Genomic DNA, 27,656 nt, shown 5'->3' with positions numbered 1-27,656 from the left:
CCCTATATACACACAATGGATATAGTACCTCTCTATACACACACAGTGGATAGACAACCTCTCTATACACACACAGTGGATAGACAACCTCTCTATACACACACAGTGGATAGACTACCTCTCTACTCACACACAGTGGATAGACAACCTCTGTACTCACACACAATAGATATACAACCTCTCTACTCACACACAGTGGATATACTACCTCCCTATACACACACAGTGGATAGACAACCTCTCTATACACACACAGTGGATAGACAACCTATCTACACACACACAGTGGATAGACAACCTATCTACTCACACACAGTGGATAGACAACCTCTCTATACACACACAGTGGATAGACAACCTCTGTACTCACACACAATGGATAGACAACCTCTGTATTCACACACAGTGGATAGACAACCTCTGTACTCACACACAGTCGATATACAGTGCATTCGGAAAGTATTCAGACCCCTTGACTTTTTCCACATTACAGGCTTTATCTAAAATGTATGAAATAAAAGTTTTCCTCATCAATCTACACACAATAACCCATTATGACAAAGCGAAAACAAGTGTTTAGAAATGTTTGCAAATGTATTTCTAAAAATAACAAACAGATATAACTTATTTACATACGTATTCAGACCCTTTGCTATAAGACTCGAAATTGAGCTCAAGTGCATCCTGTTTCCATTGATCATCCTTGAGATGTTTCTACAACTTGATTGGATTTACCTGTGGTAAATTCAATTGATTGGACATGATTTGGAAAGGCACACATGTCCATATAAGGTCTCACAGTTGACAGTGCTGTCAGAGCAAAAACCAAGCCATGAGGTCAAAGGAATTGTCCGTAGAGCTCAGAGACCGGATTGTGTTGAGGCACAGATCTGGGGAAGGATACTATAATACATTCTGCAGCATTGAATGTCCCCAAGAACATAGTGGCCTCCATCATTCTTAAATGGAAAGAAGTTTAGAACCACCAAGACTCTTCCTAGAGCTGGCCGACCGGCCAAACTGAGCAATCGGGGGAGAATGGCCTTGGTCAGGTAGGTGACCAAGAACCTGATGTACACTGACAGAGCTCGATTTCAGATTTCCTCTGTGGAGAAGGACACCCATCTTTGCAGCACTCCACCAATCAGGCCTTTATGGCAGAGTGGCCAGACGGAAGCCACTCCTCAGTAAAAGGCACATTTGCCAAAAGGCACCTAAGGACTCTCAGAGCATGAGAAAAAAGGTTCTCTGGTCTGATGAAACCAAGATTGAAATCTTTGGCCTTAATGCCAAGCGTCACGTCTGGAATAAACCTGGCACCATCCCTGTGGTGAAGCATGGTGGTGGTAGCATCAGACTGGGGCGAAGATTCACCTTCCAACAGGACAACGACCCTAAGCACACAGACAAGACAATGCAGGTGTGGCTTTGGGACAAGTTTCTGGATGTCCTTGAGTGGCCCAGCCAGAGCCCGGACTTGAACCTGATCGAACATCTCTGTAGAGACCTGAAAACAGTTGTGCAACAATGCTTCCCACCCAACCTGACAGAGCTTGAAAGGATCTGCAGAGAAGAATGGAAGAAACTCCCCAAATACTGGTGCGCCAAGCTTGTAGCGATATACCCAAAAATACTCGAAGCTGCCAAAGGTGCTCCAACAACTGAGGAAATGGTCTGAATAATTATGTAAATGTGATATTTCAGTATTTTTCTTTTTTTTACATTTGCAAACATTTCAAACAGTTTTTGCTTTGTCATTATGGGGTATTGTGTGTAGATTGATGAGGGGAAAAACAATTTAATCCATTTTTAGAATAAGGCTGTAACGCAACAAAGTGGAAAAATAAATGGTTCTGTATAATGCCAAATAAGGGCTATTTGACTGGTAACCACAGTGAATCCCTTTTTTCAGCAAACTTAGCATGTGTAAATATTTGTATGAACATAACAAGATTCAACAACTGAGACATAAACTGAACAAGTTCCACAGACATGTGACTAACATAAATTGAATAATGTGTCCCTGAACAAATGGGGGGTCAAAATCAAAAGTAACAGTCAGTATCTGGTGTGGCCACCAGCTGCATTAAGTACTGCAGTGCATCTCCTCCTCATGGACTGCACCAGATTTTCCATTTCTTTCTGTGAGATGTTACCACACTCTTCCACCAAGGCACCTGCAAGTTCCCGGACATTTCTGAATGGCCCTAGCTCTCACCCTTCAATTCAGCAGGTCCCAGACGTGCTCAATGGGATTGAGATCCGGGCTCTTCGCTGGCCATGGCAGAACACTGACATTCCTGTCTTGCAGGAAATCACACACAGAACGAGCAGTATTGCTGGGGGCATTGTCATGCTGGAGTGTCATGTCAGGATGAGCCTGCAGGAAGGGTACTACATGAGGGAGGAGGATATTTTCCCTGTAACGCACAGCGTTTAGATTGCCTGCAATGACAACAAGCTCAGTCCGATGATGCTGTGACACACCTCCCCAGACCATGATGGGCCCTCCAGCTCCAAATAGATCCTGCTCTCGAGTACAGGCCTCGGTGTAACGCTCATTCCTTCGACAATAAACGCGAAATCGACCATCACCCCTGGTGAGACAAAGCCGCGACTCGTCAGCGAAGAGCACTTTTTGGCAATCCTGTCTGGTCCAGCGACGGTTGGTTTGTGCCCATAGGCAACGTTTTTGCCAGTGATGACTGGTGAGGACCTAATTGCCTACCATTTGACCGTTCCACAGGTGCATGTTCATTAATTGTTTATGGTTCATTGAACAAGCATGGGAAACAGTATTTAAACCCTTTACAATGAAGAGCTGTGAAGTTATTTGGATTTTTATGAATTATCTTTGAAAGACAGGGCCTGAAAAAGGGACGTTTCTTTATTTGCTGAGTTTAAATAGCACCAATAAGGGTTCCGCCATGGTTACAACCCCTTTTGGGTTCTTTAGCAAGAAAAGTTATTTATAGAACCATTCTCAATATCAAAGGTTCTTTATAGATCCTTTTGAAGATCCCACATTTTTTTGGGCTGGTTATCCATATTAGGTTGTTAAAATTCCATAGGTATTGTTATGGCAATGTACAAGTTCAATCAGGTGTGCTAAATCTTGAACTGCTGGAGAACCCCGAGGAGAGAATTGAGAACCATTGATATTGTCAACCATTCTCAATTAACACAAGGCCATACATGAGTATTACCTAAGACACCATCACTATATATTGTCATATATAGCATGCAATCACATAACATAACAGATTAGATAAACTGGAATGACACTCGCAATCACGGTTGCACAAAAATATTTTTTAGCTTTGTGCTAAACACGGCCCAAATTATTCCAAGGAGCAGCCGTCCCTATATTTTAATTATCACTAAAAGAGCAAAGAACCCTTTTGTGAACTGCAAAGAACCATTGAAGGGCTCAAATTCCCAAAGAACCCTTGAGGAATCCTCTTTTCTTAGTGTGTACTCTCAAAGTTGAAGGACATGATGTAGGACATAGGATCAAAATGTTAGAATACTGATGGTTTGCAATTCGTTTTTCACTTGATCTACTGTATAAACAAATACATGTTCTTGTGTGTATTGGTCATAGAATCACTTAACTAATGTTAGCGACTAGCAATGTGCAAAACCACATTTAGCAGGCTACTTTATAGTCGAAGTAGAGGAACTGCCTCCCAAGCTGTAATATCCTTACTAGAGCTGACAGTGACAGGGTCGCTGCCTCCATGTCACCATGCTGTGTAGCTGTTGATGACTGTTCTCTCATTGGAAGGTGCTGCCTGGGCTATAAATACCATGCCAAGGAGGAGTGAACAGAGCTGGAACATGGGGTACAGTACAGCCTGTCCTCTGTCATTTTTACTCAGGAATGCTCTAATTGTTCTAGTTCTACATTCACACACACACCCACACACACACAAACACACGCAGGAAGGCATGCACGCAAAGACACACACATGGAGAGAGAGAGAGAGCTGCACTTCCTAACCTCCTGCCAAATCAAATGTATTGGTCACATACACATGTTTAGCAGATGTTATTGCGGGTGTAGCGAAATGCTTGTGCTTCAAGCTCTGACAGTGCAGTAATATCTAAAAAGTAATATCTAACAGTTTCACAACATATACCCAAAATACACGTAAATCTAAGTAAGGAATGGATTAAGAATATACAGTGGGGCAAAAAAGTATTTAGTCAGCCACCAATTGTGCAAGTTCTCCCACTTAAAAGATGAGAGAGGCCTGTAATTTTCATCATAGGTACACTTCAACTATGACAGACAAAATGAGAAAAAAAATCACATTGTAGGATTTTTAATGAATTTATTTGCAAATTATGGTGGAAAATAAGTATTTGGTCACCTACAAACAAGCAAGATTTCTGGCTCTCACAGACCTGTAACTTATTCTTTAAGAGGCTTCTCTGTCCTCCACTCGTTACCTGTATTAATGGCACCTGTTTGAACTTGTTATCAGTATAAAAGACACCTGTCCACAACCTCAAACAGTCACACTCCAAACTCCACTATGGCCAAGACCAAAGAGCTGTCAAAGGACACCAGAAACAAAATTGTAGACCTGTACCAGGCTGGGAAGACTGAATCTGCAATAGGTAAGCAGCTTGGTTTGAATAAATCAACCGTGGGAGCAATTATTAGGAAATGGAAGACATACAAGACCACTGATAATCTCCCTCGATCTGGGGCTCCACGCAAGATCTCACCCCGTGGGGTCAAAATTATCACAAGAACGGTGAGCAAAAATCCCAGAACCACACGGGGGGACCTAGTGAATGACCTGCAGAGAGCTGGGACCATAGTAACAAAGCCTACCATCAGTAACACACTACGCCGCCAGGGACTCAAATCCTGCAGTGCCAGACGTGTCCCCCTGCTTAAGCCAGTACATGTCCAGGCCTGTCTGAAGTTTGCTAGAGAGCATTCGGATGATCCAGAAGAAGATTGGGAGAATGTCATATGGTCAGATGAAACCAAAATATTACTTTTTGGTAAAAACTCAACTCGTCGTGTTTGGAGGACAAAGAATGCTGAGTTGCATCCAAAGAACACCATACCTACTGTGAAACATGGGGGTGGAAACATCATGCTTTGGGGCTGTTTTTCTGCAAAGGGACCAGGACGACTGATCCGTGTAAAGGAAAGAATGATGGGGCCATGTATCGTGAGATTTTGAGTGAAAACCTCCTTCCATCAGCAAGGGCATTGAAGATGAAACGTGGCTGGGTCTTTCAGCATGACAATGATCCCAAACACACCGCCCGGGCAACGAAGGAGTGGCTTCGTAAGAAGCATTTCAAGGTCCTGGAGTGGCCTAGCCAGTCTCCAGATCTCAACCCCATAGAAAATCTTTGGAGGGAGTTGAAAGTCCGTGATGCCCAGCAACAGCCCCAAAACATCACTGCTCTAAAGGAGATCTGCATGGAGGAATGGGCCAAAATACCAGCAACAGTGTGTGAAAACCTTGTGAAGACTTACAGAAAACGTTTGACCTCTGTCATTGCCAACAAAGGGTATATAACAAAGTATTGAGATAAACTTTTGTTATTGACCAAATACTTATTTTCCACCATAATTTGCAAATAAATAAATAAAAAATCCTACAATGTGATTTTCTGGATTTCTTTTCTCATTTTGTCTGTCATAGTTGAAGTGTACCTATGATGAAAATTACAGGCCTCTCTCATCGTTTTAAGTGGAAGAACTTGCACAATTGGTGGCTGACTAAATACTTTTTTGCCCAACTGTATACATATGTCAGAGCGGCATTGGGCTAAGATACAGTGGCATAGTATAGAGTACAGTATATTCAGTTGAAGTCGAAAGTTTACATACACCTTAGCCAAATTCATTTAAACTCAGTTTTTCACAATTCCTGAAATGTAATACTAAAATTCCCTGTCTTAGGTCAGTTAGGATCACCACTTTATTTTAAGCATGTGAAATGTCAGAATAATAGTAGAGAATGATTTATTTCAGCTTTTGTTTCTTTCATCACATTCCCAGTGGTTCAGAAGTTTACATACACTCAATTAGTATTTGGTGTCATTTGGAAGTATGCTTGGAGTCATTGTCCATTTGGAAGACCCATTTGCGACCAAGCTTTAACTTCCTGACTGATGTCTTGAGATGTTTCTTCAATATATCCACATAATTTTCCTGCCTCATTATACCATCTATTTTGTGAAGTGCACCAGTCCCTCTTGCAGCAAAGCACCCCCACAACATGATGCTGCCACCCCCGTGCTTCACGGTTGGGATGGTGTTCTTCAGCTTGCAAGCCTCCCCCTTTTTCCTCCAAACAAAACGATGGTCATTATGGCCAAACAGTTCTAATTTTGTTTCATCAGACCAGAGGACATTTCTCCAAAAAGTACGATCTTTGTCCCCATGTGCAGTTACAAACCGTAGTCTGGCTTTTATATGGTGGTTTTGGAGCAGGGGCTTCTTTCTTGCTTAGTGGTCGATGTAGGACTTGTTTTACTCTGGATATAGATAATTTTGTACCTGTTTCCTCCAGCATCTTCACACGGTCTTTTGCTGTTGTTCTGGGATTGATTTGCACTTCTCCTACCAAAGTACATTCATCTCTAGGAGACAGAACGCATCTTCTTCCTGAGCGGTATGACAGCTGCGTGGTCTCATGGTGTTTATACTTGCATACTACTGTTTGTAAAGATGATCGTGGTACCTTCAGGCATTTTGAAATTGCACCCAAGGATGAACCAGACTTGTGGAGGTCTACAATTTTTGTTGATAGAATTTCAGGAGCCAATTTGCTTTGTTTAAATCCCCAGGTACAGTAAATGCAGCCTCAGGATATGTGATTTCCAATTTGCAAAAAGTCCAGTGAAGATCTTTGAGGGCCGTTGTGGTATTGGCTTGAGGGGGGATATAGACCACTGTGGCTATTATTAACAAATGTAGGCTGTTACGGTATGTTATCCAGAGCATAGTTACCTGCAACTGTGCTGTCAGATTGTCCGTTTGTAAATTCAGAGCTTTTCACGTTCAGAGCCCACGTTGGACGCTCTGGCCAATAAGTAAGGTTGTTTCCCGAAAGCTCTGACCTCACAACCACAGTCAATGAACCAAGCTAACTGGCTAACATTGGCTAGCTACATCCAGACACATAATGAGTGAACACCCCACTCTGACCATTTTAGTCACCCTAGCAGAGCTGGTTAAGCAGTTTTCATGTTATCCAGAGCATTGGTGACTGTAACAGTGCCCTGCAGTGCCTAGTTCCACTCCGATTCCCCAGGCGCTCTCTTTTGATGACTTCTGTAACCGTAATAGCCTTGGTTGCATGCATGTTAACATTAGAAGCCTCCTCCCTACGTGTGTTTTATTCACTGCTTTAGCACACTCTGCCAACCCAGATGTTCTAGCCGTGTCTGAATCCTGGCTCTGAAATGTTCATCCCTAACTACAACATTTTCAGACAAGATAGAACGGCCAAAGGGGGTGGTGTTGCAATCTACTGCAAAGATAGCCTGCAGAGTTCTGTCCTACTATCCAGGTCTGTACCCAAACAATTTGAACTTCTGCTTTTAAAAATCCACCTCTCTAAAAACACGTCTCTCACCGTTGCCGCCTGCTATAGACCACCCTCTGCCCCCAGCTGTGCTCTGGACACCATATGTGAACTGATTGCCCCCCATCTATCTTCAGAGCTCATGCTGCTAGGCGACCTAAACTGGAACATGCTTAAAACCTCTTAGAACTACCCATCCCGGATCCGGGAGAATTGTCATCAACTACACTAATTAGCATAGCGCAACGGTCAAAAAATATTACTAGAAAATATTGATATTCATGAAATCACAAGTTAAATATAGTGAAACACAGTTTAGCCTTTTGTTAAATAAGCATGCCCCATTCAAGAAATTTAGAACCAGGAACAGATATAGCCCTTGGTTCTCTCTTTCGTGTCATCTGAGATTTTCAAAGATTGGAAAGCAGCTGCGGTCATCCACCTCTTCAAGGTTGGGGACACTCTTGAGCCAAACTGCTACAGACCTATATCTATCCTACCCTGCCTTTCTAAGTTCCTCAAAAGCCAAGTCAACAAACAGATTACCGACCATTTCGAATCCCACCATACCTTCTCCGCTATGCAATCTGCTTTCAGAGCTGGTCATGGGTGCACCTCAGCCACGCTCAAGGTCCTAAACGATATCTTAACCTCCATCGATAAGAAACAGTACTGTGCAGCCGTATTCATTGACCTGGCCAATACTTTCGACTCTGTCAATCACCACATCTTCATCGGCAGACTCGACAGCCTTGGTTTCTCAAATGATTTCCTCGCCTGGTTCACCAACTACTTCTCTGATAGAGTTCAGTGTGTCAAATCGGAGGGTCTGTTGTCCGGGCCTCTGGCAGTCTCTATGGGTGTGCCACAGGGTTCAATTCTTGGACCGACTCTCTTCTCGGTATACATTAATGACGTTGCTCTTGCTGCTGGTGAGTCTCTGATCCACCTCTACGCAGACGACACTATTCTGTATACATCTGGCCCTTCTTTGGACACTGTGTTAAAAACCCTCCAGGCGAGCTTCAATGCCATACAACTCTCCTTCCGTGGCCTCCAATTGCTTTTGAATACAAGTAAAACTAAATGCAAGCCCTTCAATTGATCAATGCCTGCACCTGCCCGCCTGTCCAACATCACTACTCTGGATGGCTCTGACTTAGAATATGTGGACAACTACAAATACCTAGGTGTCTGGTTAGACTGTAAACTCTCCTTCCAGACTCACATCAAACATCTCCAATCCAAAGTTAAATCTAGAATTGGCTTCCTATGTCGCAACAAAGCATCCTTCACTCATGCTGCCAATCATACCCTTGTAAAACTGACCATCCTACCAATCCTCGACTTCGGCGATGTCATTTACAAAATAACCTCCAATACCCTACTCAATAAATTGGATACAGTCTATCACAGTGCCATCCGTTTTGTCACCAAAGCCCCATATACTACCCACCACTGTGACCTGTACGTTCTCGTTGGCTGGCCCTCGCTTCATACTCGTCGCCAAACCCACTGGCTCCAGCTCATCTACAAGACCCTGCTTGGTAAAGTCCCCCCTTATCTCAGCTCGCTGGTCCCCATAGCAGCACCCACCTGTAGCACACGCTCCAGCAGGTATATCTCTCTGGTCACCCCCAAAACCAATTCTTCCTTTTGCCGCCTCTCCTTCCAGTTCTCTGCTGCCAATGACTGGAACGAACTACAAAAATCTCTGAAACTGGAAACACTTATCTCCCTCACTAGCTTTAAGCACCAGCTGTCAGTGCAGCTGACAGATTACTGCACCTGTACATAGGTGCATAGTTAAATAAAGGTGAAATAGGCCTCCCGGGTGGCGCAGTGGTTAAGGGCGCTGTACTGCAGCGCCAGCTGTGCCATCAGAGTCCCTGGGTTCGCGCCCAGGCTCTGTTGTAACCGGCCGCGACCGGGAGGTCCGTGGGGCGACGCACAATTGGCCTAGTGTCGCCCGGGTTAGGGAGGGCTTGGTCGGTAGGGGTGTCCTTGTCTCATCACGCACCAGCGACTCCTGTGGCAGTGTGCGCTAACCAAGGTGGCCAGGTGCACGGTGTTTCCTCCGGCGCATTGGTGCGGCTGGCTTCCGGGTTGGATGCGTGCTGTGTTAAGAAGCAGTGCGGCTTAGTTGGGTTGTGTATCGGAGGACGCATGACTTCGTCTCTCCCGAGCCCGTACGGGAGTTGTAGCGATGAGACAAGATAGTAGCTACTACAACAATTGGATACCACGAAATTGGGAAGAAAAAGGGGTTAAAAAAATACAAAATAATAATAATTAATAAAGGTGAAATAAATAAGTACAAATAAATATTAAACTGGTGTTGAGCGTTCATGTCTTTTGTTAAGACATGTAGCTAGCTAGCTAAACAATGGACCATGATCACAACTCTTGACGTTACTACCCTTTGATGTTACTACCCTACCTGAATCTGCAGGTAGGTTCTATGGCTATAACTAGTCAAGCAAATGTGTCTGAGATACGAAGAATAAGATCATACACAACGTTACCTAGTGACCCAGCCAGCTAACGTTAGCTAGCTAACAGTACACTTGAAATTAAGCAACGTTCTGTCAAAATTAGAAATGTGTAACATCTGAAACTAAACAAACTAGGCTCGTAATTTAACAATTGTATTTGTATTTACAGATGGAATACAAGTTTGATATTAAGGCACATGAACTTCACATGTTCGAGAAGGCATTTCTGCCAAGAAACACATTTTGATAAAAATAAATGTTTTATGTTCAAATAGCTCTCCTGTGAAGTCATGACTTGGAACATATGCCTAGTTTCCTGAATCGGGTCACGTTAGCACATCGTTACAACACTGTACATAGACATAATATGACATTTGAAATGTCTCTATTCCTTTGAAACTTTTGTTAGTGTAATGTTTACAGTTCATTTTTTTATTGTTTATTTCTCTTTCATTTGATATCTATTTCACTTGCTTTGGCAATGTAAACGTATGTTTCCCATGCCAATAAAGCCCTTTGAATTGAATTGAGAGAGACAGAGTGTGTGCCAGTGTTTTATGGCCATGTTGTGTGATCTCCTCACTCTTGTCTAGTCATGAAAGGAATCCTCATTAACCAGCTGTACTGCTCTCTTATCCTCATCAGAGACACAGAAACACACGCACACGCGGTACAAAGACGTCATGCCTCACTGCCTCCTATGGTTGCTTTATAACACCATCCTCTCTCTCTCTCTCTAGCCTCTCTTTTCTGTAGCTAGCTCCATCTCGTGTGTGTGTGTCGTGGGATAGGACCAGGCACAAAGATAGCACTTGGCAGCATGCCCAAACATCGGGCCCAAATTGGCGGGCAATTAATACCAAGCAGAGCCCTGGGAGACACACACAGCCTAATTTCAGTGCAGCTTCAAAATGAAATGGTTTATGACACAATACTTCAATGTAGAAAATGAACATGGACCTATCCGACTCGGCGAAACACTTGAATTGACACAGTGTATTGAACTTTGATGATAACCGTGGTCTCCAACATGCATCTGAACATTCCAGTCCCCAAAATGGCTGTCCATTCTACATATTCCAACCTATACTGTAGAGGTCTGCAAACAGGCCCACTTCCTTTGCCAAACACACTTTCAGCCATTAGCCCTGACTGTGGCCCCATGGAGGGAGTAGTGTCTGGGGCAGGGAAACTACCAATTCCTCTGGTCTGGGCCTGGGTCTGAGCCCTCCCACCCAGACAGACTGGAGGGCTGCCAAGAACAGGCAGTGAGAGAAGTGGGGTGGAGAGAGGGGGAGAGAGAGAGGGATTGAGAAGGGAGGATAAGGGAGAGAGGGGCAAGGTGGGGAGCTGGTAAGGAGAGAAAGGATAATTTCCAACAAAAATAAGAGATTTTCACATAAAGAGGGAGACAGGAAAGAAGGAAAGGTGAGGGTATGGATAATAAAAGTTCGACACAAAATCAGCACAAGAGAGATGGACAGAGAAAGAAAGAGAAGCCTCCTCCTTGGATTTAGCAATGGAAATGGAGGCAACAGGACAGAGGTGTCATTGTCCTGACTGTGCCATATGCCCACTGGGTTAGGTTGGGCAGTGGTGGCACTCTGATTTTGTTTTTCTGCTCAATTTCATGGCATCCAATTGGTAATTACAGTCTTGTCTCATCGCTGCAACTCCCGTACGGACTCGGGAGAGGTGAAGGTCGAGAGCTTTGCGTCCTCCGAAACACAACCCAACCAAGCCACACTGCTTCTTGACACAATGCCCACTTAACCCGGAAGCCAGCCGCACCAATGTGTCGGAGGAAACAACATACAGCTGGCAACTGTGTCAGCATGCACTGCGCCTGGTCTGCCACAGGAGTCGCTGGTGCGAGATGGGACAAGGACATCCCTGCCGGCCAAACCCGGACGACGATGGGCCAATTGGTGGCACTCTGTTTTAGGGACTTTATTTTCTTGGTGACATTGTAACAGCAAGCAGATGTGCCTATAAGCTCAGGCCATGACAACTTCCTGACTAACAGCTTTCATTATTTTTTTTCTTTCACTCTTTCTTCTCAGTATTTCGTTTGCTATTTCTTTTTCTCTATTCCTTCCTACAGCTCTCTCTCCCTGCTTTCATCTCTCTCGCATTCTCTCTCCCTCCCTCTTTCTCTCTAACCCCCCATCTTTCTCTCTCTCGCTCTCTCACCCTACCTCTCTCACCGTTTCTCTCTTTCACCCTTGCTCTGTTTATCTCTCTCAACCTATTTCTTTCCCTCTTTCCCCCTTCTCACCCTCTCTCTCCATTTGTCTTTGTTTTCTGTTCCTTTTTGACACGATCTTGAATCTCATGGACTTAAGGGATATGGAATGTGCAGCTTTATAATGACATCACACATGATTCCATTCCAGATACGTGCATAAGAAAACAACATCTCCAAGAAACAAATACAGATCAATACACAATGGTATTTTCTCTCGCTCCATTTGGCCAGAGAACCAGACACAAACACTGGTCTGTGGCCATGTCCGAAGTCTGTCTCGCCTACTACTTCCTAAAATGACATACTATGTACTAATCGTACTGCATACTATTTAGAATGTATTGTTTAGTAAAAACGAATGCAGTAAGCAACAAAATTTCAACATACTGTCTCATACATACTGAGATGTGTAGTCAATTGTGCAATTGCGTTGATTCCTGGCATTCTGTTTTTTAAAAAGATAATCAGATAATCAGCTGTTGTAAAACATGTGGGTCTGGAAAGACAATTCCCTTCCTCAAAAATGTCCAGTGAATTCTACTAGCTGAAAAGCCTAAATGAGTATGACATCCTGGTATTTAAAGCGTATTGTAAAGAAGACGCTAAGAGTCGAGAAGCAGGTGGCACGTTTAATAAACCAACAAACATGGACCAAAACAACATCGGAGTGGCGTCTTAACCTAGACACAGACACAATACTGAATGGGGAGAGAACCTAAGGGTGTGCCAGATATAGGGAAGTTAATAAGTGAGGTAATGGAGTCCAGGTGTGCCTCATGATGACGTGCAGGTGCGCGTAATGATGGATGCCAGTACCGATGGAGATCGACTACCAGAGGGGAGGAGCGGGAGTAGATGTGACACATACTGAAAATATATGCATTTCATTTCAAATCTTTTATTTCAGATACCCAAAATGCCTGCTATTTAGAACGCAAGTACAAGTATTCAGACACGGCCAATGTGTATGGAACAAAGACTACCAGAGAGCCTGTGTGTATGGATGTCATTTCTCTCTGTAACTGTTTCCTATATTACCCTGTTTCCTCATCACAGCTACATACTGGTCACTCCTCTCTCACTCCAATATAAATGCATGGAATAGGAACCAGGCGTTTCATCTCAGAAGAGGATGAGAAATCCCTGTCATGCTGTAGTGTGGTGTCTAATGCACTGCAAGTCATTTCAGTTCACTACTGGTCGCTCAGCAGGGGTTCCCTCCATAACTCCTTTAAATTGAACGCAGTGGAGTAAAGGTATGATGAAAGCCTGATTAGTTGGAACTTAGGCTCAAAAGTGTGAAGATCCATATGCAGTCTTTGTAGGATACAGGTCTGTTTCAGGATAATTAAAAGTACATTTAGAAATTAAGGAGCTGTCATTGAAAAAAAAAATATTCCTCCAAATGATTATAAAACGCTCTAATTAAAACTGCTGTAAAGTATTTCTTCCTCTGGGCTATCCTCCAATGTGTCCCTTAGCTGAGCAGAGAGCTCCTCTCCTCTCCTCTCTTCTCTCTGGCCTGGTTTGGACTGGGTCAGAGTTGTGTGCATAGGCTAGGACAACCCTGGGGAGGCTGGGAGTTGTGTAGAGAAGCAGGGAGGGGAGGGATATAGGAAACGGGGACGGAGGAGGGAGTTTGGGGGAACGTCCCTCTTACCCAGATATTTATGAGATTTTGGCTCCGGAGAAACCCCAATAGACATTGACAGAGGCACAGTTGAGCACCCAACCAATCTCTACTTGTTCTCTCTTCCCCTCTTGGTCTGACTCTTTTCCTCCCTCCCTTCCTCTTTCTCCCTCTCTCTTCAGATTATTTTGCCACGCTCCCTTTTATTCATATTCTTACCCTCTCTTGTTCCCTACAGTATGTACAGTACCTTTCCTTCATGCTCTTTTGTCCCTCGTTCTCCTTTCCACCCCCCTCCCCCCTGTTGGAGTTTAATAAGAAACATGTGTCTGAGAGCTATGAATGTTTCATTGGGAGGGGTGTATAGGCATGATGTCATCCATGGTGAGCTGCAGAGAGTCTGTGAGCCATTATGTTTAAACTCCCCTTACACATTTCTGTAATGGGGTGTATGTGTATAGGCATTGGTTTGTTAATTCAAATTATAAACTGGGTGGTTCGAGCACTAAATGCTGATTGGTTGACAGCCGTGGTATATCAGACCGTATACCATGGGTATGACAAAACATTTATTTTTAATGCTCTAATTACGATGGTAACCAGTTCATAATAGCAATAAGGCACCTTGGGGGTTTGTGGTATATGGCCAATGTACAGTACCACGACTATCTGCTGTATCCAGGCACTCCGCATTGCATTGTTCGTAAGAACAGCCTTTAGCCGTGGTATATTGGCCATATATACCACACCCCGTCATGCCTTATTGCTTAAGCATAGCATTGATTAACACTAATCTCACTGGCCTTTTACTGTTGTTGCGGTTAGCAATACTGTTGTTTTAAAGGTAGTTACAGATTCTGTTGCAGGGGAAAAGAGAGAGAGCAGAGAAGGAGTCGGGGGATGGGTTTTATCCTTGCTTTAAACTGGCTATCAATGTTCTGTATGCTAATGCATGCAGTGGTGCATCCTGGGAAGGGACTAATTGAGGTGGGAAAGTGACCCCACAACAGGAAGCATCAATCCAACTGCTGACTCAGTGGATCATTACACACAAATGTGCACACGTGGACGCACACGTCCAACGAGAAAGTAAACCAGTCGCAGAAGTAATCCCATTTTGTGAAATTAAACCCCCACTGTGAAGTGTGGGTGTACACTGGTTTCTTCTAACTATGTCACCTCCCATTCCATATGCGGTGCTTTTATGGTGCTATGTTATATCATACTTCCTGCTCTAATGATCTGTGTTTGCAGGCTCGCAGGCCGCCAGGGTTTCCGTTAGCCGGCAATTGCTGGCTTTTAGAGAAAAACATTTTTAAGCCGATAAATAAAACTGTTGCCGGCCAAACAAAAAAAAAAAAGAAAATCCCAATGCAAAATGATGCTTTTTATTCATTGATGTAAATACCAGTCGATGTAAATACATTTGACCATTATGCTTATCGATCTATAGGTCAATTTGCATAATATATTGGAATAAAACTGGCCTGTGTGTATTTTTGTTAGTCATCATGTATCATTTATCCAACACAACTATCACATGTGCACAGCATACAGAGCCTATTTTGAGCTGGATTTCTCCTGCAGCTCCTCAGCTTGTTGCTGCTGGAATAAAACATGTGCTTTTGTAAGCCCATTCGTTGGCAACATTTCTGAATGCAATTGTGTTAGAAAACTGTTTTCGTGCACGGTTAAAAAAAGCTAGTCTTACTATTGTTATTTCTCAACTGGTAATTGAAGCCTGGCTCATTCACCATTCAAGTGCATGCAACAGACTATCAGCGCTTCACCCACCACTTTACAATGTGAGCTTGAAGCCAAATGCATTTTGAATGCATACTTAATTGTTTGAAAACTGAATGGTTGTTTTTTTCATATTATTTTTAAATAGCTTACTGTGAGGAACTCTAATTATAATATATTCTAATTCGCTATGGATGTTAAAAAAAATAATATTCCGAGCAGTTTGCCAGGTCTTCTATGCGTGCTCAGGAGCGCGCTCCCTCAACTTTATCAGGACAGAGAAATCAGACACATGCTCAGGAGCGTGCTCCCTCAACATTATCAGAGCAACCAGACAGAGTCTCATTGCTCACACTGAGCACTCCAAATATAAGACAATGAACATTTATTTATTAAATAAACCAAAACTTGTTTCTCACAAGTGTAGTAGGTTGTGAACTCTGCAAAAAAAGAAGAAAATCCACAACTGGAATGAGAAGAGTAAATGTTAATGTTCAATATTAATTCATACATGCATTAACATTACTACAGAGATGACCTCTTCACACATCAACACTATTCATGGGTTGCACGTTTCATCAATTAACATTATTATGAAGACTGATGCCCCACAAAGGGTGGCTCCTTTGAAGAATCTCAAATATAAAATATATTTAGATTTGTTTAACATTTTTTGGGTTACTACATGATTCCATATGTGTTATTTCATAGTTTTGATGTCTTCACTATTATTCTACAATGTAGAAAATAGTAAACCTAAAGAAAAACTCTGGAATGAGTAGGTGTTTCCAAACTTTGACTGGTACTGTATGTATATTACTTTTTATGTTTTATATGGGCATACGGGGCCTTCAGAAAGTATTCATACCCCTCAACGTATTCCACATTTTATTACATGACAACCTGAATTCAAAATGTATTCAATATTTTTTTTCTCACACATCTACACACAATAACCCATAGTGACAAAGTGAAAACATGTTTTTAGACATTTCTGCAAATGTATTGAAAATGAAATACAGCTAAATTAATTTACATACGTTTTCACGCCCCTGAGTCCTTACATGTTAGAATGGGCTTTGGCAGTGAATACAGCTGTGAGTCTTTCTGGATAAGTCTCTAAGAGCTTTCCACACCTGGATTGTACAATATTTGCATAATATTATTTAAAAAATTCTTCAAGATCTGTCAAGTTGGTTGTTGATCATTGCTAGACAGCCATTTTCAAGTCTTGCCATAGAGTTTCAGTATAAGTCAAAACTGTAACTAGGCCACTCAGGAACATTCAATGTTGTCTTGGTAAGTAACTCCAGTGTTTATTTAGCCTTGTGTTTTAGGTTATTGCCCTGCTGAAAGGTGAATTTGTCTCCCGGTGTCTATTGAAAAGCCGACTGTACCAGGTTTTCCTCTAGGATTTTACCTGTGCTTAGCTCTATTCTGTTTATTTTTATTCTAAAAAAACTCCCTAGTCTTTGCCAATGACAAGCATGGGGTGGCAGGTAGCCTAGTGGTTAGAGTGTTGGACTAGTAACTGAAAGGTTGCAAGATCGAATCCCTGTGTTGACAAGGTAAAAATCTGTCATTCTGCCACTGAACAAGACAGTTAACCCACTGTTCCTAGACTGGGACTATTGAACATAAGAATATATTCTTAACTGACTTGCCTAGTTAAATTTAAAAAATACCCATAACATGATGCAGCCACCACCATGCTTGAGTGGTACTCTGTGACATATTGGATTTGCCCCAAACGTAACTCTTTGTGTTCAGGACATAAAGTAAAGTTCAGACCTCTCACCCATCCCCACTTTTTCTTCCAGTTTCTGACTCTTTTTCTACAGCTCAATTCCTATCATTTCTCCCTCTCTGTCCTCTCCTTCTCCCATCAGTCTTTTTCTTCCTATGAAGAGTGGCACTCAGTGATGTGTTGTGCTGGATTTGTCCTAAACATAACACTTTGTATTCTGTATTCAAGACATAAAGTACATTTCTTTGCCACATTTTTTATAGTTTTACTTTGGTGTTAATTGCAAACAGGATGCATGTTTGGAATATTCTTATTCTGTACAGTCGTCATTTTTTTCACTGTCAATTAGATTAGTATTGTGAAGTAACTACAATGTTGTTGATCCATCCTCAGTTTTTGCCTATCACAGGCATTATATTTTTAAGTCACCATTGGCCTCATGGTGAAATCCCTGAGAGGTTTTCTTCCTCTCCGGCAACTTAGTTAGTAAGGATGCCTGTATCTTTGTAGTGACTGGGTGTATTGGTACACCATGCAAGGTGTAATTAATAACTTCACCATGTTCAAAGGAATATTCAATGGCTGATTTTGTTTTATTTTTACCCATCCACCAATGGGTGCCCTTCTTTGTGAGGCATTGGAAAACCTCCATGGTCTTCGTGGTTGAAACTTTGTCCGATCCCGGGCAGTGTCACAATCGATCATGACCGAGAGTCCCATAAGGCGGCACACAATTGGCCCAGCACCGTCCGGGTTAGGGGAGGGTTTGGCTGTGGGGGCTTTACTTGGCTCATCGCGCTCTAGCGACTCCTTGTGGCGGGCCGGATGCCTGCAGGCTGATACGGTCGTCAGTTGAACAGTGTTTCATCCGACACATTGGTGCGGCTGGCTTCCGGGTTAAGCGGGCGGGTGTTCAAAAGAGCGGTTTGGTGTTTCGAGGAATTCTTGACCCAACCTTCGCCTCTCCTGAGCCCGTTGGGGAGTTGCAGCAATGAGAAAAGATCGTAATTGGATATCACGAAATTGGGCAGAAAGATATATTTAAAAATCCACTGCTCGACTGAGGGACCGTGTCAATATTTATGTGTAAATAAATGTACATGTTGGGTACAAAGATGAGGTAGTCATTCAAAAATCAGGATAAATAGGTGTGAGTTATTATTTGACTTGTTAAGCAAATATTTAGTCCTGATTTGTTTTAGGCTTGCCATAACAAATGGGTTGAATACTTACTGACTCCAGACATTTCAGCTTTTCATTTCTAATAAAAATGTATTACATGGCTTATAGAGTGACGGAGAATGGTAGAGAAGAGCTGTGATGTCTGAATACACTTCCCTCACCTGGAGCTAGAGAGAGATATGAAGGAAGGGACTAGTGAGATTGTAGTGCCTCAAAATGTTTAAAGGCTGATCAATATACATTCATAAGCAAATCATTAATCACACTCAGACAGCTCTGATTTCCGATTGGCTCAGTTGGGGTTTATTATTGGCCAATCATTAATCACCCAGACAGCTCTTGGCTGCTATTGGCTCAGATTGGACAGATTGTTTTTTTCGTTATCAGTTCAAATAAACAAAGGCCATTACTTAACTCAATATTTTAAGAGCCTCAGTGTGTGTGTGTGCATGCATGCATGTGTATGCTAGTTGTGTATATGAATGTATATCTTTCTGGTATGACTGTAATCCTAGGTGATGCTTGACCTTCTCCCTGTCAATAGGACAGTAAGACATGCGTCTCTCTGAGCCTCACATCCCCTGTCACCATAGAAACTCCCCATTCAGAGCTGGTGGAACAAAAACTGCTCTCTCTTAGCTAAAATGAAAGGTGGTCCTGCAGGCGATATTTGGAGAGGTGTAGCTGGAGCTAGACTAAACCAAGCAACATCAGCACATCCATTACTCGGCTAGGGTTATCAGAGAAAGAGACTGCAGGTTTCAACAGACTCCTCTCTCTGGTCTCTGGCCATCTGTAGCTAACTGTCTGAATGGACCACTACTCCACCAACCCTCATGGAGGCATTTGAAGAAGTATTATAGTATGACCTCAGCTGTGGTTTGTGTGGAAGGGGGATGTGTGAGTGTGTTTAACTTTTACACCAAACAGGGTTGTGTGTGTGTATATGCCTTCCACCAAATGAACAGACTGGTCGTCTCTCAGGTAAAGGTCAGTAGTTAGTACATTACAATAGGCTGTTTAGCCCCCTCCTCTCTCTCTCAGGTAAGGGTCAGTAGTTAGTACATTACAATAGGCTGTTTAGCCCCCTCCTCTCTCTCTCAGGTAAGGGTCAGTAGTTAGTACATTACAATAGGCTGTTTAGCCCCCTCGTCTCTCTCTCAGGTAAGGGTCAGTAGTTGGTACACTACAACAAGCTGTATTGCCCCCTTCTCTCTCTCTCAGGTAAGGGTCAGTAGTTAGTACATTACAATAGGCTGTTTAGCCCCCTCGTCTCTCTCTCGGGTAAGGGTCAGTAGTTAGTACATTACAATAGGCTGTTTAGTCCCCTCCTCTATCTCTCAGGTAAGGGTCAGTAGTTAGTACATTACAATAGGCTGTTTAGCCCCCTCCTCTCTCTCTCAGGTAAGGGTCAGTAGTTGGTACACTACAACAAGCTGTATTGCCCCCATATGACCTCCATGTTAGCCTGTCATTAGCTTCCTAAAGGCTGATTGGAGAGATGGCAGGTCACAGGAGCCTTCAGGGATTTCTCCCACATTCCATGACTCACCCACACGCACGCGCTAACACAGCACACAGGGGAGGGAGGAGAGCGAAGAACAGGGGACCCGAGTAGGGGGTGGGGTAAGAATTACATAGACCATGGGAACGGGCCCAAAGGAAAACACAGCTCAGACTCCAGATGTGGATACACCCTGTTTTAAACACACACACACTCACACACACACAGTGAAAATGGGGAGGGAGGGGGTAGTAGGGAGGGCTGTAAGGCTACTCCCAGAGCTGTGCTTGGCAGCTGGTGATTGGCTGGCCTGTTGCTCATAATGAACTGGACTTGGCAAGTATACTGCCCTTGTTTCAGGAGAGACAAAGGCACAGAAATAGAGAAACAACGGAAAGAAAGAGCAATAGAAACATTTACAAGTATAAAGAGAATGAACAAAACCAAAGACTGTTAGTGTGTGTTCTGTATGAGGTCATATCTTCTCCACAGAATACATATACAGTTAGTATTTTCCTACTATTCACACACACACACAGCTCTTCTATCCTTGTGGTCCCTAACCCCAAACCCTAACCGTAACCCAAACCTAACCACTAACCCCTTACCCTTATGTTATTTCTAACCCTAATTGTAAACTTAAGCCTAACGCATCAGCTTAAAATTGCCTTTGTCCTCATGGGGATGTGGGAAATGTCCCCACAAGGGAGACATTTTCCATGTTTAACTATCTTTGTGGGGACTTTTGGAGAATTTCGGTCCCCACAGCGATGCCATCATGAATCAGTACACTACACTCAAGTTCCCGAGTTGCGCAGTGGTCTTAGGCACTGCATCTCAGTGCTAGAGGCATCACTACAGACACCCTGGTTCAAATCCAGGCTGTATCACAACCAGCTGTGATTGGGAGTCCCATAGGGTGGCAAACAATTGGTCCAGGTTTGTAGGCTGTCATTGTAGGCTGTCATTGTAAATAAGAATTTGTTCTTAACTGACTTATTACTAATATAAGAATTGTCCCTATCGCTACATTGTGTTGGCTAAGGCTTTTACTACAGGCCACTTCCTGTTTACACTATGTCGTTTCTTGAGGTGAGCATGACGTAGTTGACATGGTAACTAACAGCTGCCACAAACAGGAATTAATGTGAGAGACCTTCACTCAGGTAGAGATAGAGAGAACCTGTCTGTGCTCTGTTGGAAGGGAACTGCTTTGGCCCCATTTAAGGACAATTACGTGTTGTCATGGCAATGAGATAGCCATCGTGTCTTCTGGGAGTTTGTAACAATAATTGTGCCCCTCTAGTAAGGCAGTTATCAGCATGCATGTTTGTACATTTGTTTGCCCCTATTAGGCCAGTAATACCACATATCAGTTCAATTAGTACAGTATTCTCACTAACAGGTGCAACAAATATAGCCCCTTACAAGGCATGGCTCTAAATATGTTAAGGAGCCAGCGATTCTTTCCCTTCCAACAACATTTTACCATAATGCACCATAATTCACAGTATGTTGCTGTGAATATACAGCAGTGTAGTGGAATGCCGTTGAGCCCCCATAATGTGTTGCTCTTTACAGTACTGTACGTTAATATATAATTACAGTAGATAGCTGTACATTTTTTGCTGTAAATTCACAAGCAATTTGTTACAGTGTGTGTGTGTGCGTGTTTTTGTGCGTGTTTGTGTGCGTGTGTGTGTGTGTGTGTGTGTTTGCTGAATGTTTGGTTGTGGTTCCTGAAGGGTTCTGAGTTATGCTGTATCTTTCATGTGATTGCGTCAGCGAAACTGATAGTATCCTGATAGGGAGTGTGATAGGAGCCCACTGAAACTCACCCTACATGTGAAACCACTCATTCTATTCTGAAGAACACTGGCTCTTCTGAGAATGGGGCAACAGTGACGCCTTGTGTCTGAGACATGTAAATGCTGTATTTTTTCCTGTGTGTGTGTTTGTGGGGGTGTGTGCGTGCATATACAACAAAATACAACTGCAAATGCCCCTAAAGACCAATGTATCAAAATTAAATATAATATACTTTTGCAAAGTATTGTACTTAATTACTATACATGTATTTTGTAGAACAGCAACAACATTCTCATTAACGGTTTCAGAAACTTCTTACTTTCTATGACTGTGATATGTTGTTATTTATATACCTTAGTTGAATGAGTTTTCACTCTGGATAAGAGCATCTGCTAAATTACCAAAATGTATATGTGAAAATTAACAACTACAAAGCACACTGGGTATTGTCATTGGCCTTGTTTTGGGGTGGAGATCATTCGAGTAATACACGGCATTCTTTGAAATTATACATTTTTACAAATATATTTATATTTAGTTAGCTATAAAGAAATAGGATACAAATTACAGCTTTCCAATGTATCTTCTTACAAAATACATTGGAATGTAAGTTCAGCCCAGTGCAATACAACATACAGAATACTCAGAAGTAATTATAATACCTATTTAAAATACATGTAACAGAAGTACTACCCATCTGTGTGTGTTTGTGCTGACAGTGTGCTCATGTGCCAAAGCTGTGTGTTTGTTTTCAGCACTAACAATGTGTGTTTTCTCTTTCCTCAGGAGGTGCAGAGTAAGAGTAAAGTGTGTGCCAATGTGTTTTGTGGAGCAGGAAGAGAGTGTGTCGTCACTGAGAAGGGAGAGCCCAGCTGCTTGTGTATAGAGGTGAGGCGTGTGTGTGTGTGAGTGTGTGTGTGTTCATTATCAGGACCACAAGTCACCAGAATGTCCCGACAAGGTCGGAAACCAAGAAAATGTTTGAAAAGTCAGGACCTTTTTCATGTGACTCACATCAACAGTGGCACTCAGCTAAAAAATGTTTTTAAAGGGTTAGATCAGCTTTAATATTGCAGATAGATTGTGGCTTCTATCAGTGTAATTGTCTGCATATTTTCCAATCCCCCATATATTATTTTAAATATAAACAGTAGCAGTCAAAAGTTTGGACACACCTACTCAGTTAAGGGTTTTTCTTTATTTTACTATTTTCTACATTGCATAATAATAGTGAAGACATCAAAACTATGAAATAACACATATGGAATCATGTAGTAACCAAAAAAGTGTTACCCTTTTGTGTGTAGGGGGCAGTATTTTGGTTTTTGGCTAAAAAAACGTACCCATTTGAAACGGCCTATTTCTCAGTCCCAGAAACTAGAATATGCATATAATTGTCGGATTAGGATAGGAAACACTCTAAAGTTTCCAAAGCTGTAACAATATTGTCTGTGAGTATAGCAGAACTGATATTGCAGGTGAAAGCCTGAGGAAAATCCAATCAGGAAGTGCCTCTTATTTTGAAACCTCTCTGTTCCTCAGCATGCCTATCCTCCATTTAAAGGGATATCAACCGGATTTCTTTTTCTATGGCTTCCCTAAGGTGTCGACAGTCTTTAGACATAGTTTCAGGCTTTTATTTTTAAAAATGGGCGTGAAGGATCACATTGCGTAAGTGGATAGGCGGGGGCTCTCAGAGTGAGTTTTGCGCAACTGAGTAAAGCGGCCATTGTTTCTCCCGCTGTTATTGAAAAAGCTACACACTCAGTTGATATATTATCGAATATATTATCGAAACTTTTACAGATGCACAATTGGGAGCATCCTGTCAGGATCTATCACTGCCTGGTACGGCAACTGCACCACCCACAACCGCAGGGGTCTTCAGAGGGTGGTGCGGTCTGCACAACGCATCACCGGGGGCAAACTACCTGCCACTCCTTTGTTGTCTCCACAGAGGAACTCTAGAGCCCTGTCTGAGTCTTGGTGGTTCCAAACTGTTTTTGGGGACCATCAATGCTGAAGAAATGTTTTGGTACGCTTCCCCAGATCTGTACCTCGACACAATCCTGTATCAGAGCTCCACGGACAATTTCTTCGACCTCATGGCTTGGTTTTTGCGCTGACATGCACTGTCAACTGTGGAACCTTATATATAGTTGAAGTCGGAAGTTTACATACACTTGGGAGTCATTAAAACTTGTTTTTCAATCACTGTCTTGTTCACAAACTATAGTTTTGGCAAGTTTGTTAGGATCTCTACTTTGTGCATGACTCAAGTAATTTTTCCAACAATTGTTTACAGACAGATTATTTCACTTACAATTCACTGTATCACAATTTCAGTTAGTCAGAAGTTTACATACACTAAGTTGACTGTGCCTTTAAACAGCTTGGCAAATTCCATAAAATCATGTCATGGCTTTAGAAGCTTCTTTTAGGGTAATTGACATCATTTGAGTCAATTGGAGGTGTACCTGTGGATGTATTTCAAGGCCTACCTTCAAACTCAGTGCCTCTTTGCTTGACATCATGGAAAAATCAAAAGAAATCAGCCAAGACCTCAGAAAATAAATTGTAGACCTCCACAAATCTGGTTCATCCTTGGGAGCAATTTCCAAATGCCTGAAGGTACCATGTTCATCTGTACAAACAATAGTGCACAAGTATAAACACCATGTGACCACGCAGCCGTCATACCACTCCAGAAGGAGACACGTTCTGTCTCCTAGAGATGAACGTTCTTTGGTGCGAAAAGTGCAAATCAAGCCCAGAACAACAGCAAAGGATATTGTGAAGATGCTGGAGGTACAAAAGTATCTATATCCACAGTAAAAATAATCCTATATCGACATAACCTGAAAGGCCGCTCAGCAAGGAAGAAGCCACTGCTCCAAAATCGCCATAAAAAAGCAAGACTACAGTTTGCAACTGCACATGGGGAAAATATTGTACTTTTTAGAGAAATGTCCTCTGGTCTGATGAAACAAAAATTGTTTGGCCATAATGACCGTCATTATGTTTGGAGGAAAGAGGGGGAGGGAGGCTTGCAAGCCGAAGAACACCTTTGCTGCAGGGACTGGTGCACTTCACAAAATCATGAGGTTGGAAAATTATGTGGATATATTGAAGCAAAATCTCAAGACATCAGTCAGGCAGTTACAAAATGGGTCTTCCAAATGGACAATGGCCCCAAGCATACTTCCAAAGTTGTGGCAGAATGGATTTCTGTTGGAAAGTTCATTGGCTCGTCTCTCCATCTGCTTCCAAGAAGTCTCTCGTGGTTAGAATGGATACGTCAGAGTCCCATTCAGAAATGTTCTTATAGAATAGTTGTTTCGGCAGTTGTTGGTCTTCGTATTCCAGGTCAACATAATTCCTAGCTGCAGACTAGTAATTAGTATCGAAGATTTGCTCTTATTCTGTCGGTATCGATAGTCTCAGAGTTTAACCATTTCCCGCCGTGTAGCCAATGCTCCACGTGGTTTGGTTAGGAATTCAACAACCATTACAACCTTAGCTTATACTGAGGTTTTGTGGTCTCTACTCAAACCTCTCGCCCCCTCGATGGTCGAGGTACACATGCTCAAGAGTATTTCTCCAGGTGGGGGTTTTGTTCGGAACATTAGAAAAGGGCTGTCCCATGAGCCAGATCATGTCTGTTCTCACGGGGCGGGCCAGTGACTAAGTTAAACTTTGAAGGGAATACAATTCTGTCACATTAATGGTTCAACATCACCTTACATAATTTCACAAATAGTTTCATCTTTACTCATTCATTTTATACAATAATTAGACTCAAACCTTATGAGTTATGGTTATGTGGCTGTATTGCTTTCATGAGGTCACAAAATTAAACAAAACGGACTGGGTCGTAGCTGGCTACTCCACCGACTGTTTACACATTCTCCAAAACATGGATATTGTTCAGTTTTCAAGTTCTGTGATGTAAAATAAGTGAATTTGTTCTACTGTGAAACCCTCTCTCTATACTGCATGTATTCCACTATCGTAACCCCCCCCAACATTCTGCTGAAAAGATAGCGCGGGATATTCAAAAATATTTTTGGGAAATATTTAACTTTCACACATTGACAAGTCCAATACAGCAAATGAAAGATAAACATCTTGTTAATCTACACATCGTGTCCGATTTTTAAAATGTTTTACAACATATATTTATGTTAGATCACCACCAAATCCAAAAGAACACACAGCCATTTTTCCCAGCCAAAGATAGTCACAAAAGCAGAATTTGAGATAAAATTAATCACTAACCTTTGATAATCTTCATCCGATGACACTCATATGACATCATGTTACACAATACATTTATGTTTTGTTCGATAATATGCATATTTATATCCACAAATCTCGGATTACATTGACGCCATGTTCAGAAATGCCTCCAAAATATCCGGAGTAATTACAGAGAGCAAAGATACATGTTTTACCTATAATTAAAGATACACTGGTTCTTAATGCAACCGCTGTGTCAGATTTTTAAAAAACGTTACGAAAAAAGCATACCATGCAATAATCTAAAACGGCGCTAAGACGTAACAATATTTCTCCGCGAATAAACTGGTCAAACTAAGTAGAGAATCAATCTTCAGGATGTTATTTTCATATATATCCAATAACGTTCCAACCGGAGCATTCATTTTTGTCTACAGAGTCATGGAACGCAGGCGATATCAACAGTAATTTACGCAACCAGGAACTGGCATTCTGACAGTCCACTGACTCATTCCCCTCCCGTCATACATTACACTAGAGGCTTCATTCCACGTTCTACTGACTGTTGACATCTAGTGGAAGGCGTAGGAAGTGCGAACAGATCCAAATCTTCTTTGGATGTGGATAGGCGATGACTTGAAATTCGAGCAGCTCTAGAACTTCCATTTCCTGTTTGGAAGTTTGCCTGCCCTATGAGTTCTGTTATACTCAGACATAATTCAAACAGTTTTAGAAACTTCAGAGTGTTTTCTATCCAATAGTAATAATAATATGCATATATTAGCATCTAGGACAGAGTAGGATGCAGTTCACTATGGGCGCGCAATTCATCCAAAGTGAAAATGCTGCCCCCTATCCCTAACAGGTTTTAATTAAATGTCTTATAATGGCCTAGTCAAAGGCCGGACCTAAATCCAATTTACAATCTGTGGTATGACTTAAATCAAATCAAAATTATTTATATAGCCCTTCTTACATCAGCTGATATCTCAAAATGCTGTACAGAAACCTGGCCTAAAACCCCAAACAGCAAGCAATGCAGGTGTAGAAGCACGTGGCTAGGAAAAACTCTCTAGAAAGGCCAAAATCTAGGAAGAAACCTAGAGAGGAACCAGGCTATGAGGGGTGGCCAGTCCTCTTCTGGCTGTGCCAGGTGGAGATTATAACAGAACATGGCCAAGATGTTCAAAGGTTCATAAATGACCCGCATGGTCAAATAATAATAATCACAGTAGTTGTCGAAGGTGCATCAAGTCAGCACCTCAACTGAGTAAATGTCAGTTGGCTTTTCATAACCGATCATTAAGAGTATCTCTACCGCTCCTGCTGTCTCTAGAGAGTTGAAAACAGCAGGTCTGGGACAGGTAGCACATCCGGTTAACAGGTCAGGGTTCCATAGCCGCAGTCAGAACCGTTGAAACTGGAGCAGGAGCACGGTCAGGTGGACTGGGGACAGCAAGGAGTCATCATGCCAGGTAGTCCTGAGGCATC

At 42.4% G+C, this 27,656-nt stretch overlaps 1 protein-coding gene across 1 annotated transcript in view; it reads left to right on the top strand.

Moving 5' to 3' along the window:
* Positions 1-27,656, top strand: part of LOC110501623 (follistatin-related protein 1) — a 58,776-nt gene that overhangs the window by 6,578 nt on the left and 24,542 nt on the right. Inside the window, exon 3 of the mRNA XM_021579317.2 lies at positions 22,713-22,814. Coding sequence (XP_021434992.2) covers positions 22,713-22,814 — 102 coding nt within the window. The remainder of the gene's footprint in view (positions 1-22,712; positions 22,815-27,656) is intronic.

The sequence above is a fragment of the Oncorhynchus mykiss genome, chromosome 22, assembly GCF_013265735.2.
Source record: "Oncorhynchus mykiss isolate Arlee chromosome 22, USDA_OmykA_1.1, whole genome shotgun sequence".
Taxonomy (NCBI): domain Eukaryota; kingdom Metazoa; phylum Chordata; class Actinopteri; order Salmoniformes; family Salmonidae; genus Oncorhynchus; species Oncorhynchus mykiss.
Note: the sequence above shows the minus strand (reverse complement) of the source record. Positions and strands in the feature narration are given on the sequence as shown.